General features: G+C 58.0%; 1 protein-coding gene across 9 annotated transcripts in view; it reads right to left on the reverse strand.

Moving 5' to 3' along the window:
* Positions 1–27,588, reverse strand: part of LOC122911148 (BTG3 associated nuclear protein) — a 115,239-nt gene that overhangs the window by 69,616 nt on the left and 18,035 nt on the right. For 6 of the 9 annotated variants that reach the window (XM_044255576.1, XM_044255577.1, XM_044255580.1 and 3 more), the window contains 5 exons: positions 21,291–21,429; positions 17,251–17,342; positions 16,021–16,220; positions 3,281–3,397; positions 1,475–1,650 (listed from right to left, as the gene is read on the reverse strand). In XM_044255576.1, coding sequence (XP_044111511.1) covers positions 1,475–1,650; positions 3,281–3,397; positions 16,021–16,220; positions 17,251–17,342; positions 21,291–21,429 — 724 coding nt within the window. Of the gene's footprint in view, positions 1–1,474; positions 1,651–3,280; positions 3,398–16,020; positions 16,221–17,250; positions 17,343–21,290; positions 21,430–22,559; positions 22,571–27,588 lie in introns of those variants that run through there. The other 3 variants (XM_044255582.1, XM_044255583.1, XM_044255581.1) reach the window with 2 other exon arrangements.

Below are 27,588 nucleotides of genomic sequence, written 5' to 3' on the forward strand. Positions count from 1 at the left end.
GTGACACAATGTTCTAGAATCAGACTAGATGATGGCTGCACGCTATGCAAACATACAAAACACCACTGAACGGCATGCGTTACGATGGTCGACCTTACAGAACTTGAATCAGATCTCAGATGTACAGAAAGGCTGTCCCTCAGCCCTCATTCTCTCCCCGCTCCTGCGCTGCCGTCCCCATCCTAGCAGTTTACGTCCGACGTGAGCAAAACTTGGAGAAAATACTGTTTTCACTGTTTCAGCTATGGTAACCAGTGTAACAGGAAAACCTTTGCTCAAAAAATCTACATCCTTGTCCTAAGGAATTTACACAGCTCCTAAAGTAAAAATCAGCAACTCGGACCTAAACCAGAAAACCTCCCAAGGACACTAGAAATGAAACCCAGGCTTTCAAAGTGAGCAGCACAGCACCAAACACATCTGTCCCCCGCCCGCCCCTGCTGTAAAAAGCTGTGTGGGAAGCCTAAGTTGGCCCAAAAAGGCAGGACAAACGTGCCCGGCAGCAGGGTCCGCTGCACCGAGCAGGCCAGCCGCGGGCAGACATCGGACCGCGGCAGGAGATGCAGGGGGACGGGAAGCCAGGTGTGGGCGAAACGGGCTCACGTCCAGGCACGGGCGGGACGGGAGGAAGAACACGACCTCCCCAAGCACCTATGTCTGGCTCTTGGCAGAGACGCCGACAGAGCCCTGGTCAAAGACAGTGACCAGCTGCCGGCTACAAAAGCACAAGAGCCTGTCATCAGAGAGTCTCCAGAGCCCGACGGTCTGCACGCCGTGGAAGGCTCCCGTGCTGCCGGGGAGGAGAGCCCCAAAATCACACAGCGCGCATGTCCCCACAAGAGGAGCGAGCAGGACGGACAGCGGTCTCCAGACACGAAATCCACGCGGCTGTCACTCTTCTCTCCGGGAAAACAGCGACCGTCTGCACATCCTCCCCGCTGAGCAGGGGCTACGTCCCGAGAAACCTACCAGAGCTTGAGAAATGCGCGGTCAAAAACGCACGTCATGCCCCAACCCACCGAGCCTCACACTCGAGCCCGGCCCAGCCTAGACGTGCTCAGAACATCCACGTTAGCCTCCAGGGGGACAAAGTCATGTCACACACACGATACTGCGGGCGACAGCTCAGGGAACGTCCGAATCCTGCGCTAAAAGCGACCACAAGGTCGGCCGTGTCTGGGTGCTCCATGCGGGGGCGGGGTGGCTGCTGACCGCAGGATCATCGGGGGACGGGGAGCCCTGCCCCGCACCAGCAGCCCGGGGAAGAGACCCAGATGCAAAACGCAAATTACGTCTCGACCGAGCGTGGGTCATTTTGGCACCGCCAAACCGTGTTGACGACGTTGACAAACCGTGAAGCTGAGCCATCGGGGACGGAGGCCCGTCTCGCTTTCCTAAGAGGCAGAAAACAAGACAAAACACAAAATGGTACCTACTGCCGTTCAGGCAAAAGAAAGCAGCTTTGCAGGCGCACCTTCCGAGTTCAGGGTGATGAGAGTGACGTTGTTGCCGATGTTCTGACTTCCTGACTGTCCACAGTTGGAAATGGAGTCGCTGGCCTCCGACCCGCTCTCCCCGTCCTCGTTGTGGCTGTCCTCTTGACCCGGCACCTTCACCACAATGGTGTTCTGCCGTCGCCCCGGCACCGCGCTGAGCGGGAGACAAAAACACCAGCCAATGTTGTGAGAGCGCCACGACGCACAGGCAGCCACGAGCGCCCGGGCACCGCCATGTCCTTCTGTCCTCCGCTTATCAGCCTCTAACCGCGCACGGGGCAGCGCGCACGGGGCCTCCCACCGGCTCTCCCCACCGAGACGGACAGCACCTCCACAGCACAAAATAGTCTGGGGTTGGAAGAAACCGTATGAAATTTAAAAGCGTGCAAACATGTTTATATCGCAAAAGAAGGAAAATCACAACCCACTGTCACTCCAGGCCCAGACTGCAGCTCTCTGATCACAGAGGTGACCCCGCAAATCAGACACGTGCGTAACTCTGGAGACAATGTCAAAGAAAGACCGGATTAGGAGGAGGTGTGCCTGGAGACTCCCACTGACCATGCACTCCACACTGTTACACCTTCTGGAAGCAACTGGGCTTTGCTAAGGGCAGCGACCACTCCCGCCTCTTCCCACCGACAAAAACCACTCACGTGGGTCTAAAAAGCCAGCCAAGAACGTCCTGGGGGATCGTCTCACCACACTTAGGGATCCTGACAAGGAGCAATGAGCTACTGCCCGAAAAACAAGACACAAGCCACCAGCTCCGAGAAGGGCTCGAAACATCGCTATGTACTACTGCCTGAGGACATGCTCCCTGGGACCTCCAGGACCTTCTCAACATCCTTTCACCGGGCCTGGCAAGCAGGGAGAAAGGGGAGGAAACGCACTTTCCCTGTTTACAGAGACAAAACACGCTTCCGACCCTGGCTAAGCCGCGGGGAGGGAGCTATACCTTCGGAACCTGACTCCACCGCAGCCTGCCCAAGCTGACCTCGCTCTTGAATGCTCCGAGTCTGACAGCTGACCTCCAGCCAAGCCCCGCTGGAGGCCCGCCTGACCCTGCCTCGCCTCCACGGGCCGGGTCTCCTTGGATGGCCTTTCCCACCCGGCACAGCAGGCCGCGGCCCGGCGGGGCCCCCAAGACCGGGCTGGGACAATAAAGGAAGCAGGACACAGCTGGGGGAGGATGGAGAGCAAAGGCCAAACAGAACTCTGTGGACACACTGATGGAAACCACAGGCCAAAGAGGCCTCTCAGGCACGTTCCCAGGAAAAGCCGAGCCCAGACGGCCAGGCAGGGCCGCCCGCAGTGACCTCACCGTCCACGCTGCCGTCAAGCTCTCCTATTTCTGACCAAGGTTACCTCCACCGGGTCTCCAAAGAGAAACATCACCTGGACATGCCTTCCTCACTCAGCAAACTTGAAAAAAGGCTGTCTGTTGACCTGACATGCTGCTACAGAGACAGACAGACAGACAGACGTGAGTGCGGGGCAGTCAGGGAGGGGGACACAAGCTCCAGCGGCTGCCGTGGAAACATCCAGCCAGCTCCCCTAAAGCACGAGAGCACTGGACGCGGCAGCCCCAAGTGCCTCTCCCTGGACGCGTCCGCTCCTCCAGCCAGCACGTCAGGACGCGGACCCGCAGCACGGCTCGGCCCTCCCCTACCACGGACAACTGCGGCCGGCTGTGCCCGGCTCGGAACGCTGGCTGGTTCTCCAGGGGACTCATCTCGGTGGCAGTGGCAGTGAAAGATGGGGCTGGTGTTGTGGCTACTGACTTGCTAATGACATTTTCCAGGGACTCCGGCGCCCTGCCGCTCAAGGGGTCGTCCATCTTGGCTACAATGGCGTTCTGCCGATCATTGTTGAGTATTACTGTAGTCTGGGGGACGACGCTAGGGAACAAAAGAATCACAAAGAAAAAGAAGACCTTAAAACAACAACATTCATTTTCAGCGTACATAAGAGTCATTCAATACAGTCGGCTCCCCCTGACCTGCACTCAGGGCGGGGAGGTGGCCCCGAGCGGAAGTCACGGGTCAAGGTAAGGGACGCTCCACACCGGGCGAAGAATAAACCGGAGGTGTTTCCCTTTTTCTTTTTTTTACTTTTTTTCTTTTGAGGAGAGAGTTTACGTCCCTCGCGGCCGGTGTTCTCAGTGGAGATGAGGAGGAATATCGACACAGAAGGAGCGAGAGCTCCCGGGGTGTCGGGCACTTAGGGTCTCTGAAGGACTGTGTCGGCACAAACACAGCTTGCTATCCGTACTCAGGGCGTCCCAGAGACGTCCTCCACGACAAACCGAGGCTTTCCTCAGCACGACGCTTGCCAGCATCACCCCAGGGTTAGGTCTGCCAGGAAAGGGGCAAACCCCTCCGGCTGCTACCAGGGGAGTGTGGGAACCGCAACACAGAGCCTGGGCTCTTCCCTCCAAAGGAAAAGGATTAGACAACAGAACAGAGTCCCTAGTCCCCTCCGAGAGGCGGGACCCTGCCCGGACACCCTCTGGGAGGCGGCCTGTGAGTGTCAACAAGCGGCAGCCGACAGCACATCTCACGGACTCCCGGACCACTGGGTCATGGAGCGTCCGGCACTGGAGCTGTGGTCCCGGGAAGTCGGGGCGTGCTTTGCGGGGAGGGGGCAGGGCCGCACTGGAAATGCGCAGCAGCAGCACGTGCGAAGAGGTTATTCTGAAATTTTACCACTCGGGGGGAAACGATGCTTTCACATGAGAAGTTTCATGTAACCCAAAGTGTGGATGCGTCACGGCCTCACGGCTGTTAAACCCCCTCTCCCCAGATCAGGGGCACAGACAGCGCCGTTTCACCCGTGGAAACCACAGGACCATGAGGTGCTTTTCTAAAATAAAAACTGAATCAACGGCATTTCATTCACAATTATTATTTTTCGGCGATTCTACTTGTCCTCGGACAAGGACCTAAAGGAAGCCAATCCTTACAGCCTGGCCACAGGGCAGGCATCACAGTAACCCGGGCCGCGACCCTCGACTCGGTACCACGGGTACAGCGGGCTTTCCAGATTTCCGAGTCTCCTACGTGGAGACAGGAGATTCCTGGTTCTCGGGCATTTGCTATTTCCCTCCAGCAAAGTCGGCGGAGCCCCACTCTGTGCGGGGTCCCACACAGGCCTCCCCAGCCTCCCCTCCCACGAGCCTGCGGGCTACCAGTGCGCTAATGGGAGCTCACCACGGCGGCAGGACCGAAAGCTCTCGACGTCTGGGAGGAACAGATTAAAATGTACTCGTGGCACCGACTGGCAACGTCGTTGGACAAACAGACCTGTCCTCCCTCACAGCTCTTGTCGAGGGCAAGGAAGCAATGTCCGGAAGCAGCCAGCGTCAAGGCGAACGAGCAGCCCGAAGGGGCGCCCACGACGTCCCGGGGCTCCTGGACGGGGGCCGCTCTCAGCAACGCACGCCCACTTCCTCGCCTTGCAGAGCGAACTCTAACTAAACCCGCTTTGCTTCGAGAGCGCACCACGGGCGACGTGTCCGATCACTCTCACAAAGCCCCCTTCCCGCCTTAAAGGGGAAGGAGCTGTCCCTGCAGCGACACAGACGCGCGCCGTCCGTCCGGGGGGTCAGCCCCCAGCGGAACGCGGGGCCCCGGGGAGGCACCAGGCTGGGTGTGAGAAAGCCGATCCGCTCTCAGCTTCCGGCAAAACTGACAGACGACCTAGTTCCCTCTTGAGCCCGGAGATGATCAAACGTCATCCCCGATGACAGCGTACATGGCCCTCAAACGCGGCCCCAGGAGCTGAGAGGCGTCTGCCCTCCCGGAACGAAGCTTCTCAGCACTGGAAACTGAAAACTAGCCCTGGAAGTAGGACCAGGGCGGACCCTCGTCTCCCTTTAAGCGGTAAGTCATCCCCGGATTCAAGGATTAGTCAACATGGAAGCCCCATCCATCTCAGGACGCAGTCGGAATCCTGGACTATTACGCGTTCGTTCTAGGCTGACACACGGATGCGGTTTTGTCCGACCGGGTACGAACGGTCAGGAGATCCGTCCGAAACAGCTTTTAACACCTGCGGCCTCACAGCTACAAGAAACGCTTTCTTCATCTTCTGCCTCTCTCTCTGCCCCTGCTGCATAGAAGTACGTCGGCCGATGGACCCAGCAAACTCCAGGAAGAGGAGGAGATGGGAACGAACTTCCAAATAAGCAAAGGAATGGGGCGCCTGGGGGGCTCAGTGGATTAAAGCCTTCGGCTCAGGTCATGATCTCAGGGTCCTGGGACTGAGCCTCCCCTCATTGGGCCCTCGCTCAGCCGGGAGCCTGCTTCCCCCTCTCTCTCCCCCTGCCTCTCTGCCTGCTTGTGATCTCTGTCAAAAAATAATCTTTGAAAAAAAAAAAGAAAAAAGCAAAGGAATACAGTGAAATTCAACTGGGGAAAGCGCATTCGTGGAGTGTTTTAAGCAAATGATGGTATTCAGATGACAATGCAAACATCTGAGAAAGCAAATCAGTCAGTGCTGCAACACACCAGAAACTTTACACTTTCAACTAACGCAGCTTATCAGCCTCAGGTGTACAGAAGAAAATCTCATCTTTCAAAAATTAAGGAACATCTATATCCACTCGTAAGAATGAAACTGCCGTTGAAGGGATGACACGGGAAAACCGCCACCATAATGTGCGTGTCCTGCCCGGGCGGAAGGACACTCCCCAGTTACTCCATCACACGGACCTGCATGTGCGATGAAGCAGTTCTGCCGATGTGATGAAAAGTCCGCACTGGATGACCCCAAATTAACCACAGGGAGATGATCCCAGGTGGGCCTGGCCAGATCAGGGGAGGGGTCGAGGCCTTCTTTGGTCTTGGAGACGCCCAGCGGCCCCTGCCAGGTGATCCTGACCTCCCGCTCCTGCCGACCTGCTCTAGATGTCCAATGAGCGTGGCTGCCCCCCCAGCTGTGCTGGCCAACGGCGGCACAGACCCGCACAGCTGTCCGGTCCCTCTCTGGCTCTGCCACGCCTCTCAGCCACACACACGATAGTACCGCCTACGGCTTCTGCTCTGAAATAACCGGAGGTGGTAAAAGTACCCACAGTCCCGTGCCCCTGTGGTGACACCCTATAAAGCGCGTAGCTCAGTACAGTAGGGGAAGACCGAAACTCACCCTGGAACGCTTCTGGGAACGAGCCTCCAGTCCTTCCTCAGACTTCCCGGCTACGCGTGCGCGTGTCTGGGCCCGTGCTCCTGGGCCGACGCTGCCCCTTGACACATGTGTGCCCTCCCAGCCTCACCCCTGCCCCCAGCGACCGCTAGCCTGCTCTCCACCTGTGCTCCTCTCACACTTGGCGACGCAAGACACACGCTAGCCTTTGAGACCGGCTTTCTGGGCCGGGCGGAACCCCCCGAGGTCGGTTCCCTCGGGGCGGCTGAGGACATTCCCGCGGCACAGGGCGTCACTTGTGGGCAGCCTGCCCTCTCCCCTGTAACCCCACCCGGGCAGCGGGAGACCGGCTGGTTTGGGTCGTTACAGACGAGGCGGCCACAGACATGCGCGAGGCGCTTGTGGACACACGCGCTCACTTCTCCAGGCTGGTACCCAGGAACGGGACTGCCGGGCCGCACGGCAGGGCCCGCATCTCCCCTCCTCGAGGAGCCTAAGCGCGTCATTTCACCGCGTCCAACTCCTCCCTGACCTCACGGACGCTGCTTTCACGACCACGTCTAAGAGGTCCGAGCCAGGTCCTGGGTCTCGAAGTTTCCCCTACAGCTTCCTCTGCAGGTCTGGGCTCTGCGCTGAAATCTGTGCTCCACTGGAAATTAACTTTTGTTCCGGGGTGATGTGACCCCAGGCTCCTTCCTCTGTTCTGCCTGCAGGTGTCCCGGTGTCCTGACTCCACGAGTTAAAAGGCTGCCCCTCCCCCGCGGGGGGGGTCTTCGCACCTCCTGGCAGCCTATTTCTAGGCTCTCTGCTACGTTCCAACCGCCGATTTCTCTCTCCCTCCCTCATTTTGTTTTCTAAAAACTATGTGCCCAATTCACTCGTTGACAACCTTAAATCATCTTCTATATCCTTACCTATATGGTTGTCATTTTGGTTCTTAAGTTTCTATTAAATAAAAACCAAAATACTGGGGCACCTGGGGAACTCCGTCAGCGAAGTGTCTGCCTTCCGCTCAGGTCATGGTCTCGGGGTCCTGGGACCGAGCCCCACATGTGGCTCCCTGCTCAGTGGGGACCTGCTTCTCCCTCTCCCTCTGCTGCTCCCCCTGCCTGTGCACTCTCTCTCTCTCTCTATCAAATAAAAGATTTTACTTACTTGAGAGAGAGCGGGAGAGAGCACGAGCCGGGGGAAAGGGAGAAGCAGATGCCCCACCACGCAGGGAGCCCCATCCCAGGACCCGAACTGACACCAGACCCTTGACCCACTGTGCCACCCACGTGACCCTAATAGATAAAATCTTAAAAATAAAATGAAGGAAAATAACACAGACTGTGCCGCCTGTTGTAATTCTACGATTCCGCTGATTACAAGCGAATGTGCCTAACTAAGGCTATGCTAATTACCCAAGCTGGACACGCTTACCTCCAGATGGTATTGTTCAGAAGTAAAACATACACAGTGACCTGTGACCAGGGGCACAAGGACCACTCCCCCTTGTGGACAGTGACTGAGTCCAGGGCCCACAGCGACGCCCCCAGGAGCACTCACGGTGGGCAGCACCGCCCCGGGGACCCCACGTGGAAGGACACACTCTCGAAACAAAGGCAGCGCACTGCCTTCCCCGTGCAGACCAGGTATGAAGCCCACGCGGCCCGTGACACTGTCCCAGACTTCTCCCGGGACAGGAGACAAGTTCATAAGCCACTACTGTTTCAACATTAGAATTCCCTGGGGGTCTAGAAACCAGCCCCAGCGAGCCCCGCGGTTTTGTGTTTTTTCCAACCACTTCTTCCGGGATTCTGCCGGTGCCACTAGCTCCCAACACCAACAAGAAAATCCCACACATGTCCCCCGGGTCAGAGGCACAGGTGTGCCCCGCTCGCTGTTTCCCACGTGCCGCACTGGGCTTGTCATGCGGCACTCCCCAGCCCCGCACCGCACACGGGCTCTCTCTGTCCACCTGCCGCCCGGCGAGTGCCCAGAACTCCAGCCTGCGTGTCACAGGGGAATGACTTCCACACAAGCCCGGTGACTGAGCGCAGGCCTCTGGCTCTTGACTCCAGATTCCCTGGTCTCAAGCTGCTGGTCCACGTGCCGAAAGAGACCACGAATCAGGGCCAGAACAGAAACCTCACGAGGAGACACCCAAAGGACCGCCGAGGGCGCGGTCATCCACGCAGGGGACCTGGAACGCTGCGGGCTTCGGGGCCCAGCACAGGGCACGAGGCCGGGCTGACGCTAGACCCTCGGTGCACAGAACTCTTGTGTGATCCGTCTTTGCAGCCTCACGGGGGCTGGAGAGAAGGACGCCGCACACTCGTACGCGGGACCTCACGGGCAGCTTCCCCGTCCGCGCACTGAGGAGGGACTGCTGCTTGCGGAGGGCATGGATGTGCCCACGGTCTCCCCACTTACGGGTGACAGAGCTCGTATTCAAAACCAAGTGCCTCTCACGCTCTCAGCCCCTGTGAGCCCAGCCCAGGAACGGCCCGATGGCACTTCCTGCTACACCGCGCTACCCTTTCCGTGTGGGGTTTCACGGTTTTATTTTGATGGACTGAAAACAACAGGTCTCCAGCTTCCAGACCACGCAAACATCTTCCAAGCTAAGTCACAAATGGGCCTTCAGCGTCTCCTCTGTGGCAGGAAACCGCTGTGTGTTAGAATTCTCGGAACCAGAATGTAGACGGTAACATTTCCACCCCCTCTGCTCATCACTCACACAGAACGGGACTGTCATCTGAACGTATGCCAAGGGGCTCTGCCGAAGTCTAAAAAATCAACAGACCACAAAAATAAAAGACTTAAAAAGAAAATCTTCCTGAAAAATGCGGGATTTAAACTATTTCTCACAAGTTGGTGTTTTCCCCTTTTTACTACAGAAGGAAAACAGAAAAGAAGCTTGTTTGAGCCACAGGCTTACGGACCCACGCCATGGTCGATGCAGGCGGGGACACCGGGAGGAGGGGCAGGGGCGCCGGGACCCAGGCCGGCCAACACCGGAGAGGAGCGCAGCATGTGACATGCACACGGCCCAGCGACAAACACAAGCAGACCTCAGGCAAAGAGAAGCCAAAATCACGCCAAGTCAGGGGACCCAGAGTTTCCAGCGGTTCTCTAGAAGAGCCTGATGTCAGCCCCGCGTCAGCCGAGCAACGCGACAGCAGCTCTGTGAACCGGCTCCAACCTCAGGCAGACCTCAGGGGCGAATCACCGATCCCGAACGGACACTTGCACACGCAGACACACGAGGGCCAGGCTGCGTCCTCACGGAGAGAACCCCTTCAGCGAGGACGGCAGGGGGGGCTCGGGGCCCGGCTCCGACCGGACGGCAGGCTACTCCGGGTTTGCAGCTGCAGCGAGCTCGAGGGGACGAGCGGCCCCCAACTAGCCCGTCCGCCACGGGAACGGCGGGGCGGGGAATCTCCGTACGCTGGGGTCACCCCAGAACACCCCTGGAGCTCCCTTACAGCACGGGCACGCCCGGAAGGTCAGGTTTGTAACGAGCCGCGCGGGTGGTCGCTCCCCGTGAGCAAGGCGACCGTCCAGCAGCCCCGCCGGCGTTCACCGCACACTCCCGCTCATCTGGAAGAGCAGAAGCCGGCGGCCGGCCAGTCGGGTTAATCCCAACGGCCACAGGCCCGTGGGTGTTCACGGCAGCGGCACCCGCGGCTGGGGGACGCAGGGACCGGGCCTCACGCCACCGCAAGACGGAGAAGGGAGGCCACAACCACGTTCTGTGCCGAAACCTCCCCTTACGTGGGCGGGTGTGCGGGCACGACCATCCTAGGAGAAACTAACCTTCCAAAGACAAGGCTAAATGAGTCCAAGTGCCCGAAGGAGAGGCCCCTGCCGACTCCTTCCTGGAAGAAGCCGAGCTCAGCGAGACCATGCTCTGGGCACCGGAGAGACACCGGCCCTCCTGCCCGGGCGCTTCCCGTCTGTCGTTCGCACCAACCCGAGCCAGGCTGGGGCCTTGCCGTCAAGGGGGAGGCAAGACCACAACCTCACAGGGCGCCGGCTCCTTCACGGTGCCTCCCTCGGCCCACCCGAGTGACGCCAGCAGCCCCGCACAGCGTCGGGCACGCCGGAGGAACGGCTCCGTGCGCTGTGGCTGCGGGAGGAGGAGTCCCGCTGGAACGTTCGAAAAATATCTGGGAACATTTCTGCCCCCTCCCCCTGCGGTGAAGCCTCCCGTGGACCCTCTTCCGCGGACAGCTGATCCCCTCCCAATGCAAAGGAACCACTCGTAAAGTTCAGCTGGGTAAATCGGACAGGATACACATCTTCCAAAGGAAAAAATCTGTCAATGAAAGAGAGCTAGCAAAAATCTCAAGTAATCCCACTTTCTATTCGAAGGAAACGCACTTGCAGATTCTTCTGAAACTCCACAGACAGGCGCGCCCTGAATGCCTCTGTCCCCCGCCGCTGTCACGGCTGTCCCCGGACCGGCACACAGGAACGCGGCTCATCGACGTACAGCACCGCTCGCCTCAACCAGCGCACACGAGGCGGGTGCGGCAGCAGGGGGGCGACAACCGAGGTCCTCCTGTCCGGGGCGGGGCGGGCCCGTGTCCACCATGAACCCCGCGCCCTCCGCATAGGCCGGCCTGCCCGGGAGCCGCGACGCAGCCAGGCTCCAGTCCTGACCCTCTCGCAAGCAAAGAGCGGCCTGGACAGGTGCCCGGGGGGACGTAAACAGGAGAGAGCCGCGTGCTCAGACACAGAGCGCGCCAGCCTGCGACCCTCAGCCCGCGGGGTCAGGAGAACCCTGGTCGCAGCGGCTCGTAAACAACGGCAAACTGGAATGTACCACACAAGAGCGTTCACAGCAGCAGAAGAAAGCCAGGAACGAGAGAGCTGCGTAAGGGAAAAGACCAACGGGGTTTCGGCGCCGGTTCTCTCCGAGCGGAGTTTCGAGCGACCCACCCACGAGACCGCGCAGGACCTCCGCAAACACTGGCCGACGCGGCACCTGCTTCGGTGTCAGATCATGTGCGCGTCGTGAGAGCGGGCTACGGTTCCCCAGGTCGCACAGGCGTGAGCTGCGTGCGTCCCTCGTGCGGGGGTCGTGAGTAGGGCACTACGCGGGGGCAGCTGTCCGGCGCGGTGTGCCTCAGTCCCGAAGAGAAATCCTACGTCCACAAGTCAGTGGAAACATCAAAAACTCAAAGTTTGTACTCGAGCCCAACGTGGCTGAGACCAAACCATCCGTCCGCGATTCCAACCGCGCTGCCGGGGCAGCCCGCGCAGGGCTCCACGCCTGACTGAGCAGGCCCACGGCCCCGAGGGGAGCCGCTCTCCGCGCCGGCCAGCGCCCCCACCCCCGGGAGCCGCGGGGCCGGCACAGGTGCTCGGACGGGACCGCGCTCCGCCCGGGAGCCGCGGGGCGGGCACAGCAGCCTTTCCCAAACACCCACCGCGTTTCCGACAGGAGGCCTGCGAGAAACAGAACAACGACTCGGCAACCAGGAGCAGAGGGGCCTTCGGTAACTTGCTGATCGAGTGTCTCGGGTCTCCGTGGGCAAATAAGCAGCTTCCAGGAAAATAACCCGACGCCCCGCGTCTGTGTGTCTGGTGTGACACAGCTCTCTGAAGGACAGGACTTTGAAAAGAAATCACTTTCATGTCTGAGTATTATAACGAGGCCACTGGGTTACCGCAGCTGTTTCATAATTGTAGAAACACACTAAAGCCCTTAAAAAAAAAAAAAAAAAAAGATCTAAGCTTAAAAAATAAAAATCTGTTGTAGGGCAATTATATCTCAATATAAATAAACCATTTGTGCCTTAAAAAAATAAAAAACATATGCTTTTAAAAGTAAGAAACGGCATTTTTCTAATTAGGACATCCCATTAATGGAAACAGAACACCCACATCTGAATTGCCCTCCGACTCACTCCAGCCCTATAAGACCCCGCCACACTGGGCGCCTGGGGGGCTCAGTCAGTGACACGGGTGTCTTCGGCTCAGATCATGATCTCAAGGTCCTGGGACCGAGTCCCACGTCGGGCTCCCTACTCGGCAGGGGGTCTGCTTCTCCCTCTGTGCTCTCCATCTCTCTCTCTCTCTCAAATAAATAAAATCTTAAAAAAACAAATAAATGGAAGACCCTGCTGCACAAGCAGGTCCCCCGTCCCCTGATCCTGGCACCGCTGTGCCCAGGTGCCGTGCTGCCGGCCTCCTGGCGGTCGTCCCCTGGGGTTACGCCGCACTCGGCCACGTCCTGCTCCCTGCACCCTCCTCAAAGGCCTCTGCGTCTGGCTTCAAAGAAGGGCCAAGGAGGAACTTCTGAGCCGACCTGGGGAAGTGTCCCTGTCTGTGCACCTGGTCCCCCCAACAGCCCCTGGAAGGAAGAGCCCGAGGTACCGGGACCGGCACGGCCCATCCCGGAGCGCTCCAGGCGCCTGCCCCTTCCGCCACCGGGGAAAGCAGCTTCAGAGGTGAAGACTCAAGTCGCAACACCCAGAATCACAATTAAGCAAAATCCGAATTTGTGGTGCACTTTCAAGGACGAAAAGCACATGCCTGCAGTGACCCCAGCCCACCGTCCTGTTCCCAAGGAGAGCACCGCCACGGGGCGGAACCGCGCCCAAGACCCTCACAGACATTCTTATTACAAGGATCAAGCGTTGGCCCCACAGGAAAACAGCTTCCGTCACTGCCTTTCCTTGATTTGCTCAGACGATCGCACTCGGGTGTAGACGCTGACCATCGGACGCCACACGCCCGCTCCGCGTGCCCAGGGGACACGGACGGGTGACGGATTCTCCGAGCCCGGAGTGCGCTCCCGTGGGCCGGCCGTCATCAGAAGCAAGCGACAGGGCAGTGACTCTCCGCGTGCAGAGGGACCGGACCCTGCTCCGGGGGTCGCGGCCGGCTCTGGGCCACGGGCGGCCTCTCCGAATGCCAGCGTGAGGCGTTGCAGGGACGGGTCCTCAGGCACCACCCGGGATCCTCGTTAACTGAAAAGACCTTTCCGGTGCCGGCACCCGTCGGGCCCGGTGACCCTCAGACCCCGCCACGAATCATCCGCAACAAGCGCAGACAGGCCCAAGCGATCCTACGCTCTTCTTAAAAGCATACGGGTTGCACACAAAATAATCCAACTTTTATCTCCAATACCTGAGGCCCAAAAGAGATAACTGGCGAAAGGACTTTGTGACCTGGTGTTAACCCACTTCTGGTTTGTTCTGGCGACTCTCCCTCTTCTACGTTCACTCACTGCCCACACTTAAGAGTTTTTAATTACTTACGTGTCTACATATTTGTACCTTGCAAATTAAACTGTATTTTTTTCACTGCTGTACTGGGATCAAATTCTTATTCTTTACTTCTCCCCAAATTTCATCTTAGTCGTTTTCAACTACTGACCTACTTCTATAAAAATCACTTGTTCAGGGGCGCAGGGCTCCTCCCTCGGTGGGGGGAGAGTCTGCTTCTCCGTCCGCCTGCCCTCCCTCTGCTTGTGCGTGCGCTCGCTCCCTGTGTCTCTCTCTGACAAATAAATAAAATTTTTTTTAAAAAGGCAGAATTTAAAGCCACGCCGAGGAGGGAACAGAGAAAGGACTGTCCCTTCTATTCCTCTTCCGTCAGTGTCTGCATCTAGCGGTTTTACTAACAGTTAACGCACCTTGTGCTGAAGCCCAGCGCCTGCGTATTCTAGAATGATTTCATCCTACGTCACCTGTACCACTCTGTAAAGCCAGGAAACCTGAGAGCTGTGGACGGACGAGGTTAAGCATCTGCGTCCAAGCCAGAAAACTTGCCTTTCGCTCTGCCACTTGTCAACACACGTGGAGAAAACCACGCAGGTCGGGTCACAGCCATCACAGCACCAGCTCAGGGAAGTGCTGATGGGGTCTCCCCACGAGCCTGAAATCACGAAAACGCTGAGGAGGGTCAGAACTGCTGGGGGCTTCCTGCAGCCCGGCAATGCCTTTCTTTAGCCAAGCAGCCCCCCCGTCATCAGACCGCCCGAGCCCCGGAGGGACGTGGCGCACCAGTCTGGGGGCACCGCCACCCTCCTCCCCCCTGCCAGCTTCATCGTTAAAACTATGGGGGTGCCAAGGGGGTCCTAAGGCATGCCTAGGTCACTGTCATCTTGTCCTGCTTTGCAAGATGGGGAGAGTTAATACAACTCTGTGATCTGGCCCAGCTCAGCCCTCGGCACCCTGTGGCACCCAGAGGCCTGTGCTCCCAACAGCGCACACCGCTCCGGAGAGAAGGAATCCCGAAACAAGCTGGGGCGGAGTGTCCCTGCCTGCAGAGCAGACGCTCAGCCAGTGTCCGCTGGGGGAAGACACACAGACGCGGGCAGGACAGCGGTCTCAGAGAATACCACAACCATCCCCCCTGAGAGACAGAGATCGGGTGTGAGGCCACACCGCGTTCCCAACACAGGACACTACCCATTAAGCCCACAAGGCAGGGGTGATCCACAGCTGTCCTGGACAACACAGGACAGGGGCCGCTAACCCTCGTCGTGGGCACCCCCAAACCACACCAGGAACCCCTCCTCAACCCCACATTCCCTGGAAAAAGTGCACCAAGGCCCTCCTGCTGCTCCTGTCCCCGGGGCACACAGACAGGGGAGCCCAGCAAACACTGGCAGCGAGGCCCCCCCAAACACGCTTCAAGCACTCGTCAGCTACAAGGACTAATTCTGCCACCGCCACACGCTGGACGTCCTTGGAGCCAGCTGCAGGACAAGCACAGGGGCCAGACTGAGCCTCAGCTCCTTGGGGGGGCTCCGGCATCTCACGGGCGCCGAGGACGGACATCCATGAACAGGCCAAACACTGCGAGGCACCTCTCCCGTCTAAGCAAATCCTTTACCAAATTCCAACTCAAACAGTGCCTGAAGGACCACACACATCACTGACATTAGATTCCAAATATTTAAAAAGAAGAAAAAGGCACAGGAACAATATGATATGAAGGGAAAATCCGGGACTCGAGTGGATAAGCACAACCGGGGAGCACACGGGCCAGGCAGAGCCGAGAGGAAGGGGAGGAATGCACATCTGCGAGGACCCAGTGGCCCCGGCCCAGAGAGAGGATGCGCCGTGCGGCTTCTGTCCGACAGAGACCAGAGACCGGGGGAAGGACCTCAAGGCACGGGGCTGGGCGTCCCGCGTGCGGCTTGCAGCTGTGACGAAACTGGAGCCGTCCACCCACGCGCAAGGCAACATGAACAGCCGGGCTTGGGGGCCGGGGGGCTGGGGGGCTGGGGAGTCAGGGAGCCAGGGGACCAGGGAGCCGGGGGGCTGGGGGGCTGGGGGGCTGGGGGGCCGGGGAGCCAGGGGACCAGGGAGCCGGGGGACTGGGGGACCGGGGGGCCGGGGAGCAGGCAGCCCGCCCTCTGCTGGGCTCTTACCATCGCACTTTGTTGCACGTCTGGGTCGCGCCGAGAGGGGAGCCCGCCACCATGGGGACCTGGATGGGGCTGTGCTGCTTGTTGGTGACCAGGTCCAGCTTCTCTTCTAACGACTTGCACGTGGCCTCGAGAGCCTGCAGCTTGGCCTCAATGCTGTCCAGCCGTAAGCAGATCGTCTGGTTGATGGAGTACAGGAATGACTGCAAGAGGAAAGGAGAACCCGCTCAGAAGGGGGGTCGGGCCACAGGGGACAGCGGCACAGACCCCGCTCTAGGGGCCCGGATCCCAGCAGTGTCCGCTCCAGCAGAACGGGCCCTGCCCCGGGCTCCTTTGTTTCCAGGGGCAACAGGTGCGCAGAACAGGGGCCGCGCGCCGCCCCCGCGGGTGAGCCCAGTCCCTGGCAGGAGCAGCGGCGGTGTGCGGGGTGTGCAGGGTGTGCCCCGGGCGACAGGCGGCACGCGCACCAGCAGGCCAGCCCGTCTAGCTGGGGAGGCGGCACACGGGGCGGCCACAGCCAAGGGCTTGTGCACAGCAAGCCTGCCACCCAGTGGCGGGCCTGGCACCTCCAGCCGCTGCGCTGCGGCTGCCTCCTACCGGCAAGGCCCCAGGCTGCCAGCGCATGCTGGGCCAGGAGAGCCCCTGGCTTCCCCGCCACCACCCCCGGGGGCGGAGACACTGCGCGTACCCCGCATCTGCACCAGAGCACCCGCGCTGGTCCCTGCAGCCCAGGGACCGGGAACTCGCTGGTGCTCTCCTCTCGGGTCCCCGAGATGGGGGTGGGGCAGAAAGGGCGCGGGGCTGCGGGGACCAGGGCGCGGGGAGCAGAGCTGCCGAGCACAGGTAGCACACGGGGCTTCTCGAGAATCCACAGGCGTGGGTGACGGTCCGGCCCGCTGGGTGGGGCCCCACAGTGATCACAGCAGCCCCTCGCCAAGACGAGTATTCACCACGCGGCTGCAGGCGCAGGGAAGGCTGCCTCCACGTCCGCCGGGAGACCCGGGGGCGGGCACCGCATGGCGCAAGCACGCGGGGCATCGCGACAACGGTGGGAAGTGCAGAGAGGCCGGCGGGCCCTGCAGACGCCGCACACCCTGGGCCACCACAGAGCTCCAGCCACAGCGAGCAGCCAGCAAGGCCGTGGGGGGAGCCCCTCCCGGGCAGGGGGGCCCCTGGGGCAGTGCAGGGGTGCGGGCACCCCCGGCAGGACAGGACGCGCAGGGAGGAGCTCACCTTGATGGAGGGATCCTGGCAGTTGATCTCCAGGCGCTGGCGCTTCAGGGCCGGCTCGTCGTCATCCGCCACCACATGGTTCTCCAGCACAACTGCAAACCGAGGCAGACACGGCAGGGGTGAGTGCTGGGACCGCTGGTGCAGGGATGAGCGCTGGGACCGCCGGCGCCCGGCCTCAGCCGTGCTCTCACCGACCAAAGAGCCACACGCCGCTCCCGGGGCTCTGTGCGGCTCCCCGACCTGACTCCCAGCTTCATGAAACCCAAGGACAGTAAGGACTTCCGTCCACGTCAAAGGCCTGTCAGTGGCGACCTCATCTGGAAATCAAACCCCTGGGTGCATATGGCGCCTTCCTACGCAGACACGACACGGTCACACCCACGGCCACCCAGCCCCTGCGTGGGGGACCAGCAGCCCTGCCCACAGCCAGCGCCCTCCCTCCATCCCAAGGTCACTACAAACTCAACACTGGAGATCCACACACAATCAAACCCCACAAGGGCCACAACCAGATCCCCTCCTGAGGCACACGTCCCTCCATCCCTGAGCTCTGGCCCCAGACCCGGTCAACCTGAAAACACACACGGACTTGCAGCGGCACACAGCACTCCAGGTTGGTCATCCGTCCTCACGTCACACCACGAAGCCCCTTCCGTCTCACCGCAGTGTTTCTCCCCGCCCTCTCCCCGCCCGCAGTCCCCAGCGCGCCCGTCCCATGTGTTTCTCCTCCTCCTTCCTGCGTGGCCACACATGGCCGCAGACACAGCGCAGAGACGCCCGCCTGCTCCGCAGCTTCAACCGACTTTCTCACGGTGAAGCAGCCGGGGACCCTCGTCCAGAATGACGACTGGTAGGTGAGAACGCACCGGAGTGCGCACAGAACACACAGTACAACGGGGTGTAAGCGTACGCCTGTAAGCACACACGAGCGCACACACGCTTTGGGGTTGCATCCGTCCACCCTCCGAGTGCACCTCACACTCCAGTCAAGCAGGACAGACTCACCGCGACAGGCACCCTCGTCTGCTTGTTCCGACGGCGCTCCTCTCCCCGGGGCCACCCACCGCCCAATCACCTCCACTCAGGGAAACGGAGCCGCCGTCCCCGCAGCCCCGTGCGGAGGCTGGAACTCCAGCCAGCTCCCACCTGCTACCAGCTGGGACAAAGGGCCCATCCCCGGACCAGAGAGCTCCCCTGCCCCCTCTGCACAAAGCCACCCACACACGTGGACCTGTGAGTCCTCATGTGCTGAGGGAGGGCTGGGGGAAAGCCAGGAGCCGGGCCTCACCGCCACCTAAGCACGTCGCTTGGACAGGAGGCTCCGAGGTTCCAAATCACATCTCAATTTTGTGTCAATACAAGAAATCAAAAGGTAATGATAAACAGTCCGAGGCTCAAACACAAGCCTTTCATGGGTTCTAGGCAAGGATTTACCTAGAAGTAAATCATCCTGAGCTTCACCTTGCAGAAACCAGCCAAGGGCCAGCAAGAACAAGAAGCTTCCCGCTGCCCGAAGGGCTGTGTGCCATACCCTGTGGATCCCGCACAGCAGGGACGGCTTCAACTGCCTCCATGGAAATGTGGGGGCATGAACTCCCATTTAATTAAGTAAAAAAAGGGAAAATCCAGGCCATCACAAGTGTTTGCGGTTAGCAAAGTACAGGTTCTCAAAACCTTAGTCTATTTGCTCCCCGTGGAAACTGGTGAATTGTACCAGGACTGGAAGACAGAGCGATCCTGGCAATCATGACCCTAATCCTTCTCATCTGCTGCCGAGGAAGCAAGTCCAGGGACGGTAAGTGACTTGTGCAGGGCCACACAGCTCGTTCCTGTAACGGGAGAGAAGAGGCCCACAGCAGCAAGACCACCTCGAGGCTTTGAGCAAAGGGCAGCAAAGCAGCCCCAGGAAAGGACGTGGGCCCATGGCCAACAACAAAGGTGGACACGCCGGCCATTCCAGCACGGCTCGCTCTGGCCGGGGCAGCTGTCCTGTGCTACACTGGCACAAATGACCGGCACTGGTCTGTATAATTCTGCACACGTTATTTTTGGAATCAGGTAGAAGAAGTCAGTGCTCATGTTAAAGCTGTGACAATCAGCTGAAGGCCAGGCCCGATGGAGGCTGCAGTCTGTGTCCAAGCCAGAGAGCTTGGGGGGGGGGGGCCACATGGGGAGGACGTGCAGGTTCAGACCAGAGCATCAGAAAGAAGGAGACAGGCGCCCACGCCCATGAGCAGTTCTACTGTGAGGATCACGGGACATTTTTATTTCTTCCACTTGCTTAACCACCTCTAAATTCGACAGAGTTCATACTACAGAGATGAAGGAGAAAAAACCATCTCCCTCTCAAGCCCACTCTGGAGGCCAGCGTGTGTGCCCCGTGGGACATGCCGGGTGCGTGCGAGTTCTCCGGGCCAGAGATCGGGAGGCGTCTGTCTACGCGGGCTTCAGAGAGCCCGGCGCACGGCGGTCTCACCGAATTGCCAACTATGATCCCGGTTACTCTGGGAACGGAGACTGGACAAAACCCAGGTCAGACACGGTTTCTCTAAGCCCTCTTTGAACCATAATCTACAAAGAAAGAATTTACTTGGGTAGTAAACTACACAGACTTTTAAGAGTTCTAAAAAAGTTTAAAATCTACGTAACTGCAACAAGTTTCTCGCATAACATCGCAGTGTGTGCTTTCTGAAGACACAGTCATTCACCTACCCAAATATGAAGTGATTTTTCAAATTTTTATGGACAGTGATCGTGTTTCCACTTTCTTATTTTTTTGCTTTTTTCGTCTTTTGCGCTCCATGGCCCCGGAGGCGCGGCGCTGAGACGGCCCGGCTCCAAGCTCGGGCTCTACGCCGCCGGCCGGCTGCCGCAGGGAAGCCGCGCTCACACGGCTCCACTCCCCGAGCGGACCCTGTCCGTGACCTGACAGACTCCCGCTCTCACCGGCCACCAGGTGACAGTGGTTCTTACAAACAAACCAGAGGCAAAGCACAGCAGCCCATGAAGAGCGCCTCGACTTCGTGGCTGCCTCCCCAACACCATTCACGCTGCTCTCCCTCCCACTGCACAACTAAGCTCCAAATAGGTTTTTTTTAATTTTTCCCCCAGTGAAGGTTTTTTTCAATTAAAATATCAAATAGCTCATAAAAGAAAGACATCACTGTACTCTCTTGGGAGATTTCCGAAAATTCTCTTTTATGTGGGAAAAAAAAGTCAGCATTTCAATGCTGTGATTCCGAAAACCATAACCAGGCAACTAACACACTCAGTGATTCTGTTATGTGCACTTCTCACTTCGAACCATAAAGAAGAGAAGAAAGGAAAAGAAGTTTACAAAGAAATCTTCTAAAATAAATGTGCGGACAAAGTTTTTTCATAGGTGAAATCCCTGAAACTTGGGGTTTCTTTATAAAAAGAATCTTCTCAAAACAAGTATTTAAAAAATTTCAAAGTAGATACGTGCTTTTAGCGTCATTAAGAAAAACTACCCGTCTTAATAAAAGTATCGAACAAAAAGTTCTCCCAGTCAATGAAAGAATGACTTAATAAACATTTCTGGAAAATCTGTCGTTTCTTACCGAAATTCTGAACATACACAGAAATTCTGCTTCCGGGAACTTACCCAGCAAAAATATTTGCCAAGAGATGGGAGCCAGGCCCTTTACCGCAAACACGGGGAACGACGTCTACAGGGAAGAGGTCCGTCAGTCGGTCCGTCAGTGCCTGAGGCCGACCGGTACACCCCAACAAAGCACCTGCACTAACGAGTTCTAAGAGGAGGTCACGAGGAGGTCCGTGGTGGAACCCCAAGTGTCAGGGGACGGCTGCAGGCGGGGGAGGGATGGGAGGAAGAAACTGTGGGGTCCGGGGGCTACCCCTGGGGAAGGCCAGATGTGGGGCTGAGCCTCCATTTTCCACCATCCGCACACACGTCACTTTCTTGCTCTGTTTTTAAAGGAAACACCAGCCCTGCCAGCGCTCCTGGACTTCTGGAGAGGAGAGACGGAGGCGCCGCCCACCGGCCCTCAGCGCCGTACCTGGGTGACCGGGACTCAGGTCTTCCACGGCGATCTGCACCACGTCCGCCAGGTCCTGTTCGGACATCATCCAGAGGGAGTGGAGAGTGGCCGGGCAGTGGGCAGGAACCAAACCCACGCAGGACTGGGTTTCTGCCACCTAAGAAACCGAGACAGACAGGGACAGGGAGATCACAAGCGTGACCTGTGACGTGAGGCCCACTGCCCACCGTGTGTATCCCAGAGCACGTCAGGTGCTAGGCACCGCTGGATACGGGGTTCTCGCTTCAGACCCCCGAACGGGAGTGTTCTCTGAGAGGCGAGAAGCAGTTCACAAACACGGCTCGGGGCCTCCGTCCGTCACCACTAGATCAGCCCCTACCTGACAGCCTCCCCCTTCCCCAGCCCACTCCTCCTCACACCACCTCCCAAGTCAGCTGCCTGTGATGGCCGGACTATGCCGTCCCCAAGCCAGGAGTCTCCGGGGTCTCCTACCTCCCCCGCAGTACTGTTCTGCCCTTCCTGCTACACACACCACAACCTGGAGAATTACTGGAACTGCCACATGCCCACGGCCGGTCTCCAGTAACACGCCGCCCACCTGCTGGACTGTGCCTCCGCAGACCCTGCCACCCTCGAGGCAGTGCCCACGTTCCGTTTCTGCTACCCTGACCGCCCTCCCACTAAGCGCCTCTGTTCTGCTGCCCTCTGGCTTCCAGGGCAGACCCAAACCACAGAACCACCCCAGAACCCTGGCCCCGGGAGCGTCCTGTCCCCCACGTGCCCTCAGGAGCAGGGGTTGAGCTGTCACCCCTGAGCCAAAAACCATCTCCAGAACAGTCAGTTCCTTTCTTCTTGCTCTTGAAACATTTTGATTAGGCCAAGAAGGACCTTCTCTCCCAAAACAGAAACGAGGTCATAGGATGCCAGACGTGGTCTGTCGACAGCCGGACCGAACCATACTACTTAAGAAGGGATGTCCCGCAGACCTCCGGAGTCAATGTCGCCATAATGTTTTCGCATATTCATCTTCAGTTATTTGTGTCTACACGTTTTTAATACACATTATTTCCTGCCCGTCCGCCAACTAGAGTACATGCTCTCCGGGGACAGGAAGCACACCCCGAACTCGCCGGCATGGCCCTTGTCACCAGGACGTCTCACAGTCCCGAGTCCCTGCTCCTGTGGGGCAGGAGGGGTCCAGTCCAAATCTCAGATCGCCTGGCTTCACCCAGGTGTCTAAGGACATCTCCTTTTAATGAGTCGGTTCCAGCAGGCGTAAGAGCAAACCTGCAGGTATCCCACATGTGCTCACGTCCGCGAAGAAAACGTGCTGCCGCTTCTCCTTCATCCAGATCTTAATTCTACAGAACTTCTGAGAGACGAATTTGTCAAAGAAGGAACCAAGCTCCTGTCTTCCCTCTTCCTTTAGAGAGTACGGGCAACATTTTTACATAAACGCGTTCTCGAAATCGCAAAGGCATTTTTATTCCCCACAGACATCCCTGACAGGACATGGAACGAGAGGCCCAAGCACCCACTGTCCACAACAACGGGGAGACCGATGACACACCGGGCGGGGGGCAGGGGAGGCCTCGCCGGCAGCACCGAACTGGTAGGACCCGCAGTGGAAAGATGGTGATGACAGAGGTCTTTAAGCCCCGCGTCCCCCCAACAAAAGCACGTGAGCAGCCAGGCCAGCAAGACCAACACCCAGGTCAGCACCCGTAACGAGACGGTGTGACGGGGTTTTCCTGACGAGCCCCCAAATACCAGCGCAGAGGGACAAAGCGCTGACAGCCACAAGGTCGCCATGGGGGAAGCTACAGGTCACGGTGGTAGAAGCAGATGGAAGCAGGAAGCAGAGAGCAGCAGCCGGAACCAGGACCAAGCACCGTGCAAGGACAGAGGATGGCGACAGGCTTGCGGAAGTGTCCAGAAGGCCTAGCACAGTCCAGACCCCAGGAACGCTCAGAGCTCATTATCTAACTACCCAAAGCTCCCCTCAGGCCACGTCCACTAAAAAGAAATGACTGGGGATAGAATATCCAGTCAGGACAGGAAGAGAGAGAGACAGGGAAATGGAGTCTGGCTGAAGGTGGGAGAGAGGGGGCCTGGCTGGCTCCGTTGGCGGAACAGGGGACTCCACCACGGGGCTGCGAGTTCCAGCCCCACTCAGGGCACAGAGCGTACTTTAAAAAAAAAAAAATGTGGGGGAGAAAAGCAGAGCCAGGAGAGCTCAGAAAACAAACTGCTGCATCTTTTAAAACTTTCTAACATCAATGGCATATAGGACCCTGAGCACCGAAATTAGAAAAAACTATTCTAAACCATGCCTCCCTTCTAAATATTCAGGAAAATTAATTCTTCATGAAAAGGAACAACAGCAGATACTAAAGTCCAAGCTCATGCAAAGATAACGTGATCTAAGAGAATAAGGAAAAAGCCACGCCGGCACAGACCACAGCAGCCCACGCGAACACAAGCGCCTAGAGAGGCACCAGGCGCCCCTGCAGCGCACCAAGGACAGCGCTTCCGGGGAGCGCAGGACGGCATCAGAAGGTGCGGACGGGCAGGGACGGGGTCAGGAGAGCGCGGACGTGAACGCAAGGGGACGCCCAGGCGCAGGCAACACAGGCAAACAGCGCCTGAGACGCAAAAGGAGAAAAGAAGGAAATTTTTAAGAAAGAGAAAGAGATGGCGAAGAGTTCCAGAAGGAGGAGCCCGGACGGTGGCCGAGGCCCGCTGGCACGGGGAGGGGCGCTCCGAAGAGGAAAACCACGGCCAACCGGGGGAATGGAGTGCCCAGAGGGGGAGGCAAATCGACTCTCTGGAAAGGAGCACGTCCAAAACGACTTCCCAAAAAGACACGCCACAAACCCAGAGAGAGGGGGCGGGAAACGGACACCCGACCCCAAGACACACTCTAATAAAAATATTACTGAAAGAAAGAGGAACTCCTTACACGTCCAGGCAAACAGACCAGGTGACGTAAAATGGGAAAAAGATGATCCAACTCCAACAGGAAAACCAGGTGAGCATGTCTGGGACCCTCAAAGAAAGGAACACGGGCCGAGCATTGTCCACGCAGACAAAAGGACTTCCGAGCGAGAGGGGGACAGACATTTCTCGCCACCTAGCGCGAGAGGAGGACGTTCCCAGGAGCCGCCCCCAAGAAAACGGCTGGAAAACAAACGGGAAAAGCAAACGCAGCTGAAGAGACCGGTGGGAACCGGCGAGCGGTGGGCGCGCTCACTCCCGAGCGAACCCAGAGCGGCGCAGAGCGGCGGAGAGCGGCGGAGAGCGGCGCGGTACCCCACGAGGGCCGCGGGCTCTGAGATACAAACACCCGCCTTCCAACGGGAGGAAAACTGGAGGAACGTGCGCAGAATAAGGGCCCAATCGTCCACGGTCACGTCGACCGGCAGCGTCGGAACGCCCTTCGGAGAATGTTCTGTGTTCAGAGGAGCACTTCCGGGACTTTCCAACCCCATCACTCTCCATGTCCTTGAGGACGGGGACGAGGAACCCAGAGGTCAGGCAGACACCTGGGGCTGTGAGTGGGCGGCAAGTGCGAACTCGAGCGTGCCGTGTGTCTGTGTGCTCACTCTAACTGTGTCCAGCGAAGAAAGGCGGAGAGACCGCGGTCAGTCCGGTAGCGACGGGCGTCCCTAGAGCCCGCGCTGTGATGCTGCAGGGACACGTCCCACCCGAGGAGAGCAGGGCCTCCCAGAGGAGCCGCTGACTCCGGAACGAGACAAGGGGTGCGCAGATGAGCCCAGGACAGCGAGCCAGGCCAGAGGGAAGGAAGGTACGACGGACGTTAGGGCTCTATCAGGTGGATAAGCTCCTCCTCGAGCCAAGACAAAAGACCGACCATCAACAAGGATGACAGGACAGCGAGCCAGGCCAGAGGGAAGGAAGGTACGACGGACGTTAGGGCTCTATCAGGTGGATAAGCTCCTCCTCGAGCCAAGACAAAAGACCGACCATCAACAAGAATGACTATGTCAATGGACTTAAGAAAGTATTTTTAAGTTCATGACATCACGATACCAACAACAATAAAAGTCACCCTCGGAAGGTGCCAGGGAATGAAGTCTTTAATTTCTTCAAAATGGTGATAAAAAGAAATCAAACACTTATCCTGCCGCTCCACCTGAAACGGACCACAGAGAAGTTCCACGGCACAAAGAGTGGGGAGTGGGGAGGTGATACCGTGAAGACGCGACTTTGCGATCCTGATGAATCAAGAACGTGGCGCTTGAGCCACCAACATCAAGAACACCAAACACGACTCTCCCGCTTTAACGACGAGCACGCCACCCCCCAGAGGCAGGCCCGCCGCCGGACACGCAAAGCCATCTCCAGAACCCTACTGCCCCCGACGCCCAGCACACAGAGACGTCGCGGAACACGCCACGGGCGCCACCAAAACACACACAGCAAACCAAAAGGCATATGAGGGAACCCCAGGTCGGGGGGCAACAAAGAAAGTCCCTATTAATTAAAGGAGAGAACAACAGAGTGGACAGAACTACAGTTTTCTAAATTCGTAGTATATTTAATAAGGATTTCTAAAGGCAAAAGTCAAACCAACTTGAAAACGGTATTAGCTACACGTACACCAAACAGCTAATTTCCTTCTTGCACAGCGACAGGCCTAAGACCAATAACCCCGATAAAAAGCGAGCATACAAAATGAGGGTGAATTCACAGAAAAAAAAAAGAAGTCACAAGGCCTTTAAACATGAGAAGACTTCAACCTTGCACGTGATTCTTGCAGATTCCAAATGAGACACCGCCTTGCACCCGTCAGACCGGCAACCCTCATCACTCGGTGGGCTCCAGGCGGCCGCGGCGGGCTCCGTGGGGCGTCGGTGGCAGCGGAGACCGGCAGGACTCCGTCAAGAGCAGAAGGCGAGAGCGGTCAGAACTCGGCTGGCCATGGCCCGGACCCTGCACACCCCCTTCGGGAATCCGTCCAGCACCCAGATCCACATGTATGCGCAAAGATCTACAGCCACAAAAACCTACAACAACTAAGGTGCTGCTTGGGAAGCAAAGGAAGGAATACGGCCGACACGTACAGTGACAGGATTTCCTGCAGGACACCCACAGCCACACAACGGGACACACCGAAACAGCCACGTGAAAACACAGGCCGGATATCTCTAAGAACCAGCTCCCAAGATGCTGAATTACACGAGTGTAGACAGAGCAAAGTGTATAGCGTGTGTTCTTGTCTACAAGAGATATGCTAGACATACACTGATTACTTCTGGGACATAAGAAGGAAAGGAAATTATTTTCCCCTGTTCATCCTTTTATAATATTTGCATTTTTATCCTGTGCATCTATCATCTTTTCAGAAAGAAAAAGCACTTTTTAAAAATAGTCAACTAGGGGCAGCTGGATGGCTCGCTCAGTTACGTGTCCGACTCTTGATCTCTGCTCAGGTCTTGATCTCGGGGTCGTGAGTTCAAGCCCCACGTGGGGTACCAGGCCTACTTAGGAAAAAGAAGAAGAAGAAGAAACATCAGTCATCTAAACACACAGGCATAAATGGCCGGGGGACTCCACCATCCCAGGCCCTGCCGGAGAACTGTGCTCGCCCAGCGCTGGGGCTCACCCCTCCGAGACCCAGTGGTCCAGGCAGACACCCGTGGAAGCACGAGGCCAATCAGACTGGACGGTCTGGAAACAGGTGTCGTGCCACCTTGGTGTCCTCTGAAGACGACCTCTAAGTAGATTAACAGGTGGTCAGTCTGAGGGTCGGAGCTAGTCCGGCCATAAACTCCGTCTTCCTTTGCCCAAATCGAGAACCCAAGCAAAGACTGTTGAAGGATACGGTGAACGGGTTAACCAAGGCGGCAGACCTCAGGGAGAGAACTACCCAACCAACCTCTGAACTGGTGGGTTTAAAACATTTTCGGGTCACTGACTGCTTTCAAAATCTAAAAAAAAAACAAAAAAAACAAAAAAACCCCTATGAACCGTTTTCCAGGAAAAAGACACAGAGACAAAATTCTGCCAAGTTTCAGAGCCTCACAAACACCAACGGCGACGGCCTATCTCAGTAGCTGTTCCACGGACACTCCGTATAAGAGCCACAGTTTAGGGGGACACGTGGCCCAGGCCGACTGCCCTCCCCCCCAGCCACTCCAGCAGCACACCTCGGCCCAGGATCCGGGTCCCTCCGACGGGGTGTAAGCGCGGACGTGGCACAGGGCAGCTTCCGGGACGCCTCGTGAAAGGGCAGCTGGCATGTGGCCACAGCCCTCCTCCTTGCCCTCCGGCTGCCGGACTCCAGGCATGA

This window comes from Neovison vison, chromosome 7 (assembly GCF_020171115.1).
Source record: "Neovison vison isolate M4711 chromosome 7, ASM_NN_V1, whole genome shotgun sequence".
Taxonomy (NCBI): domain Eukaryota; kingdom Metazoa; phylum Chordata; class Mammalia; order Carnivora; family Mustelidae; genus Neogale; species Neogale vison.